The sequence below is a fragment of the Gekko japonicus genome, unplaced genomic scaffold (genome assembly GCF_001447785.1).
Source record: "Gekko japonicus isolate JY-2015 unplaced genomic scaffold, Gekko_japonicus_V1.1 scaffold737, whole genome shotgun sequence".
In the NCBI taxonomy this organism is placed as follows: Eukaryota; Metazoa; Chordata; class Lepidosauria; order Squamata; family Gekkonidae; genus Gekko; species Gekko japonicus.
In genome coordinates this window covers 327,861-334,455 of record NW_015173695.1, presented here as the reverse complement: position 1 = coordinate 334,455, position 6,595 = coordinate 327,861, and the positions used below count along the sequence as shown (strand labels likewise).

The 6,595-nt window shown below is 42.2% G+C and overlaps 1 protein-coding gene across 1 annotated transcript in view; it reads right to left on the bottom strand.

The window, feature by feature from the left end:
* SALL4 (spalt-like transcription factor 4) overlaps positions 1-145 on the bottom strand; it is a 29,238-nt gene extending 29,093 nt beyond the window's left edge. The window contains exon 1 of the mRNA XM_015423189.1: positions 73-145. Within this exon, the coding sequence (XP_015278675.1) occupies positions 73-145 (73 nt within the window). The remainder of the gene's footprint in view (positions 1-72) is intronic.
* Between the last annotated feature and the right edge of the window lie 6,450 nt (positions 146-6,595).

Genomic DNA, 6,595 nt, shown 5'->3' with positions numbered 1-6,595 from the left:
CCCCCCGATTTCTTTTGCCCATCAATTAAAGTTGGTAAATTGACCCAGGGGACTCCCTTGGCCGAGCCTCACCATTTGCTACATCCGGGGGCGCTTGTTCGTCCGAATTGATGTGCTGCGGCTTCGCCTGCTTGCGCCTCGACATGGTGCACCCGCATCGGGAGCGAAATAGTAGCAATTATTTTCTTCTTCTTCACAACAAATTCCTAGAGTTGGGAAATTACTCCCCGGGAGCGGAATGCGCATGTCAGAGTAATTATGATTATCAATAATGCATTGCGATTTATCATGGGTCCCTGACAGCTGATTGGCTTGAGGCCAAGAGCTCACAGATTATTCAAATAAGGTCCATTGATCAGGGGAGCAGAAGGGCACGCTGGGCATTGTAGTCTCGTCTTGGCGGGGGCTGCGGCTGGCTCGTGCATGTGATCGAAGCCTGGACAATTGCAAACACGCGAGGGAGGGCAGCTCGAGATTGGCTACTGCCTGATTGGATTATATTTCCCTTAAAACAAGCGGGTGGGGTGGGGAGGGAAAGACAGGCGAAAATATCCCGGATCCATCTTTGAAAGCAAACAAACAACCGGGCAGCCTGGGCTATCAGGAGAGAACAATACCTCTGTTATCTTACCTGATATATTTGGGAGGGGAAATGTCTCCTGCCTTTTTAAAGTAATTAACTTGTGTAAAAGACAGTTCTGGAAAACAGTGTAAGACTGGAGGAAACTTGAATTCTTCCATTTGTCAGGCAATCAGAAATACCCTTCCTCAGTCCAGTTCTGTGCAACTTTACTCAGAAGTAAGACCCACTGGGTTCAATTGCAATTACTCCTATAGGGCTGCAGCTATATTCAGTGTCCCGAGCATGGGGGGGGGGGGCTAGCTTTTGCACAGAGAGTGAGATTCTTACTTTTTAAATTAGTGGTATATTTAATGAACTCTGGATCTGTGTTTCTGTCTAAACCTTAACGTTCCAGTTTAGGGGAGAATTCATATCTAACTTCTTGAGTGCCGAAGATGCTTCATGCACATATTTATGTTTTATCTCACTTTATTCTCTTGTACCCCGCCTTTCTCCCCAATAGGGATCCAAAGCAGCTTGTATTGTTCTCCTGTCCCTCATCTTATCCTCACAACAACCCTGCCAGGTATGTTAGGCTGAGAGAGTGTGACTGGCCCAAGGTCCCCCAGTAGGTTTCTGTGGCACAAGTGGCATTTGAACCCAGGTTTCCCAGATACTGGTCCAGCATTCTTAACCACTACACCATGCTGGTTCTCAGTCCTAGTAATATCCCAATGATCCTTACAAAGAGCCCTTGGTAGGTCCTGAAAATTATCTTCACATTGAAAATGTGGGAGATTGAGAGAGAAGCGGCTAAGCCTAAAACCACCTAGACTGAGCAGAGATTTTGTGGTTCACAGTCACACTCTGGGATATCTCATTTCTTTAATGAATATTTGAGTCCAGTGGCACTTTTAAGACCAACAAAGTTTTATTCTGGGTATAAGCTTTTGTGTGCATGCGCGCTTCTTCAGATACATCTTTAAAAACATCTGAAGAAGTGTTGCGTGCACATGAAAGCTTATACCCAGAATAAAACTTTGCTGGTCTTAAAGGTGCCACTGGACCCGAATTTTGTTCTGCTGATTCAGACCAACACAGCTACCCACCTGAGTCTATCTTTAATGAATGTGCTACTGTTGCTTGCTCCTTTCCTTCTTCTGGATGCCTGACATACATGTTCCTTAGGTTACCTGCTTGTTCTTTAGCAGGGCTCCTGTGCCTTTATCAGTTGTATTACAGAGACAAATAGGTTCAACTTTTTTTTTTCCTTTTGGCAGTGCTGGAGAAAACTCCTGTTGAATTTCCCCCCACAGGGCAACTGTTAGTGGCAGAGGAGTTGTGTCAGTGGTAAAACTGACAAATTCCACTTTGGACATAATGTGGTGTAAACATTGCATGCTGCTTCTTATGTTTGAGAGAATAAAGCAGTTGGTATTGGGATGTGAGTTGAAATGCTTCTTCTGCCATGGACTCATTCTGTTGCCATGAATAAATCATTGTCTATTATCTATTCTGTTAAACAGATATTTGTACCCGCTTTTCTCATCAATGGAAACTCAAAGTAGTTGATGACCTCATCCTCCCATATTCCATTTTATCTTCACAACAACATCTGTGAGGTAGATTAGGCTGAGAGAACGTGACTGGCTCAAGGTCACCCAGCAAGCTTCAGGGGCAGAATGGGGATTTGAACCTAGGTCTCTCCCGGGTCTTAGTTCGATACTCAAACCACTACGCCACATTGGATTGGGCAAAACATTAAAGCACTCTGCATTTTTTTTAAAAAAGTGAAATGTTACAAGAGCATGTACATTTCAGTTATAGAGAATCTGCCAGTGAACTGTTTATCTTGGAAAGCTCAAAAGTGGTTTCCATGTTTAAATCTCCAATCTGAAAATTTTCCCCCTCCACCTTATTTCCACCCCCTAGCTGATCCACACTTCATTTTTAAACTTGGGTATACAAAGTACCCAATATGTCAATGGAAAATTCTGTGGAGGGCACCACCAGTTGGGAACAGCAAGTGATACAAATGCATTCGAAAGGGCTGACATTTCCTTACAAAAAACCACAGAAAAAGATTGACCTCCTCTGTGTTGATGGTGGGGAAAGTTGGTTGTAAGCCTGATAAACACTTGGCACATTTGCTATGCAAACTTTTCCATACTTAGGCCCATGACCTACAAGGCTAGCTAGATGATGCATAAACCAATTACTCCACAATGTTCTAACGGATTATTTAAAAATGAATTAATCATACTTGCTTCTTAATCAATGCATTCCACATATGCATTCCACTTAATCATACTTGCTTCTTAATCAATGCATTCCACACACAATGCATTCCAGAGTTGCCATTTCAACTCTGATACTTAAAAAAAAGAAGTAAACTGGTTCTTGGGAATGAATGCACCCCCACCCCCCGCATAAGGCTCAGATAAAACTACTCTACAAAGATAAAACTACTCTAAAATTTGAGAGTTACAACACAGGGATGCAATCTTGGAAATTAGTTTAGCTGGGATTCACAATACCACACAAGGTGGCGGCAGGGAAGTGGACTCAGGTTGGCAGCTTCAGTTAGTTTGATATCATAAATCTGGTTGAAACCATAAAATTTCTGAGATAATAAGCATGTCCAAACCCTTAAACTATACTTTTTTTTTCTTTTTAAAGAAAACAAACCTTTTCCCCTCTTGCACTGATATAATCAAGACAGACAGTCTTGCAAAAAGTGTTTCTGTGAGTGACAGTGTTAGATCTGTACAAAATAGAAATGTTCAACAGGGCATTCTTATAATAAAGGGATTAGAACCAGAGTACAGTGCAATAGCTCTGGAGGTGGCTTTTTACAAGTGAACAGGATTCCAGACCGTTGCAGTGTTTATTGCACTGTGTCACTTTGCTCTTACTGCATTGTCTTTTTCTATCTTTGTAACCCACTTTCTGTATGTCATGCCTTAGACAGGTTTTTTGGGGAATTGCTTTCTAATTCCACAGTCCTTGTGCTATTTGCATTGTCTGTTGGATGTCCTGGACTGTTTGACTGAGTTAGTTTTTTATATTTTGTAATCCTCCATGTATCTCAGTGATGGGGGGGGGCTATAGATGAAGTCAATAATAAATGAACAAACAGAGTCCTTGCAAACAGAGCTTTGCACAAACTCATGCAGAATGTGGCTGGCTGGGGTCAGTGTGGTGCAGTGGTTAAAGTGTCATAAGAACATAAGAACATAAGAGATGCCAATGCTGGATCAGGCCAAAGGCCCATCCAGTCCAACACTCTGTATCACACAGTGGCCAGAAATACATGGTGCCATCAGGAGGTCCACCAGTGGGGCCAGGACATTAGAAGCCCTCCCACTGTTGACCCCCCCAAGCACCAAGATGTCAGAGCATCACTTGCCCCAGAGCCCCTATCTATACCTTGTGGCTAATAGCCACTGATGGACCTCTGCTCCATATGCTTATCTAATTCCCTCTTCAAGCCGTCCATGCTTGTAGCTGCCACCACTTCCTGTGGCAGTGAATTCCAAGTGTTAATCACTCTTTGGGTGAAGAAGTACTTCCTCTTATCCGTTCTAACCCGACCACTCAGCAATTTCATGGAGTGCCCACGAGTTCTTGTATTGTGAGAAAGGGAGAACAGTACCTCTTTCTCTACCTGCGTGCCCAGAACTGCACACAGTATTCCAAATGAGGTCTCACCATTGATTTATATAGGGGCATTATGATATTGGCTGATCTGTTTTCAATACCCTTCCTAATAAAACCCAGCATAGCATTGGCCCTCTTTATTGCAGTCACACACTGTCTCGACATTTTCAGTGAGTTATCTACTACGACTCCAAGATCTCTCTCTTGATCAGTCTCTGCCAGTTCAGACCCCATCAATGTGTATTTATATTTAGGATTTTTGTCAAGTTGGGATCTGGGAAATCCAGGCCTGAATCCCCGCTCACACCATGGAAACTGGCTGAGTGACCTTGGGCCAGGCACACACTCTCAGCCTAACCTACCTCACAGGGTTGTTGTGAGGATAAAATGGAAGAGAAGGGAATGATGGAAACTGTTTTGGGTCCTCACTGGGGAGAAAGGCCAATAAAGAATTACAAATAAAGTAACTAACTAAATAAAGAATCCTGCGAAATGTTCCACAGTTCTTCGGACACTGCTAAAATCACAATATGGGGATGTGAGCAGTGCTCTTGATGTATTTAAGAGCACCTCTTAAAGTCCTCTTTTCTTGATCTCATTAATTTCTGCAAATGGTCTCTCACGGAGCCACTATAAGCTCTTTGTGATGTAGGGTTGTAAAGTTGCCAATTCCGGTTTGGGAAATTCCTGGATATTTTGGGGGTGGAGCCTGGGCAGGGTAGGGGAGGGACTTCAGCAAGATACAATGTCTTGGAGTCCGCTCCGTAAAGCAGGCATTTTCTCCAGGGGAACTGATCTCTGTTGTCTCAAGATCTATTGAAATTCTGGAAGATCTCCAGGTCCCACCTGGAGGATATCATTAGGATTGCCAGCTTCAGGGAAAGAAATCCCAGGACCTCAGCAGGGTATAATGCCATACAGTTCACCCTCCAAAGCAGCGGTTTGCTCCAGGGGTATTGATGTCTGTAAATCAGTTGTAATTCAAGGAGATCCATGGACCCCGCTCAGAGATTGGCAACTCTGTTGTGGTGGTGGTTGTTTACATAATGAGGTTTTTCACTGGTGAAGTCTTTGGGACAGGAACACTAACTTTCACCTAGAGGTTTCAGCACATGGTGTGCTTTCCTTTAAGGCAGCAGGGAATCAGGAATGCCAGTGTGATAGTAAGAGCGAGACATTGGAGCAGAAAAGACAGCTTTTCTCTGAGACATCGCCAAACATAGAAACCCATTTGAAAGTGTGCCTGTCAAATATCTTTATGTATATTCACCCTTCTACTGCAGCCTTCAAACTATTTCTACTGCAGCCTTCAAACTACTTCCAAGAATCTCTGTGACCTTCAACGTTTCCCAGACAGTAAGTGGTTTGAATGCACAATGCCTAAAGTAATTGCTCGGGAAAGATCTAACTGATATTTCCAAAGTAGAAAATCAATAGGTAGCTGTGTTGGTCCATAGCAAATTCCAAAATCCATGTGATACCTATTATGAAGACCAACTAAAACAGCACACCACATTGTGATTCTACTTACATCGTACCATTTTCTGCATTGTTGAACATGTCATGTTTAATTCTTTAACTTTGTTTCAGATTTCTGTAATCCTAGTCCTATTATATTACTTATCAGATGACTCATCTTACTGATTGCATTGACTTACATTATGTAACCCGCCTTGAGTCTTATTGATAAAGGCTGACTGTAAATGTTAATGAATAAATTATGCAAGCTTCTGAGGTCTCCAGTTTCCTTCATCAGGCTGGATTTTTTTAGAAAAAGAATCTAGCTTGATGAATCGTTCTTTAGAATGCAAATGCTTGAACAATGCATCTTGCTATTTTTATTCATGTTCATTCTATTTAATTATTTACTTCATCGCCAGCCTTTCTCAATGAGACTCAAGGCAGATTACAATACCTATAAAAATCCAGTAGAAAAAAACAAGAGTCCAGTAGCATCTTGAAGACTAACACAATTAGTGGCAGTGTATGAGCTTTCGTGAATCACTGCTCACTTCCTCAGGTACCATAGGAGTATATCATAGTAGAATTGTGTCTTGCGGCCGCTAGGAATGTTATTGCATTTCATTGGAAATTTAAGAAGACGCTGCTATTGAGCGACTGGTATCTGAAATTGTGGGACTTCTTTTTACAGGACAAAGTTTCCACTAGCATCCTACGATCTGAAAATCAACCCGTTCCTGACAATCTTCAAGAAAAATGGATGCCCCTCTTAGAAGCATCAGCAGCACATAAAATCGACACCTCCCTGTTTGCCCTGCATAAACACTAGGATTTGCTTTCTTATTTTTAACTGTTTTTTATATTTAATTTAAAAATATTTAAAAAAGAGTATATCAAAGAAGTATCAGATAC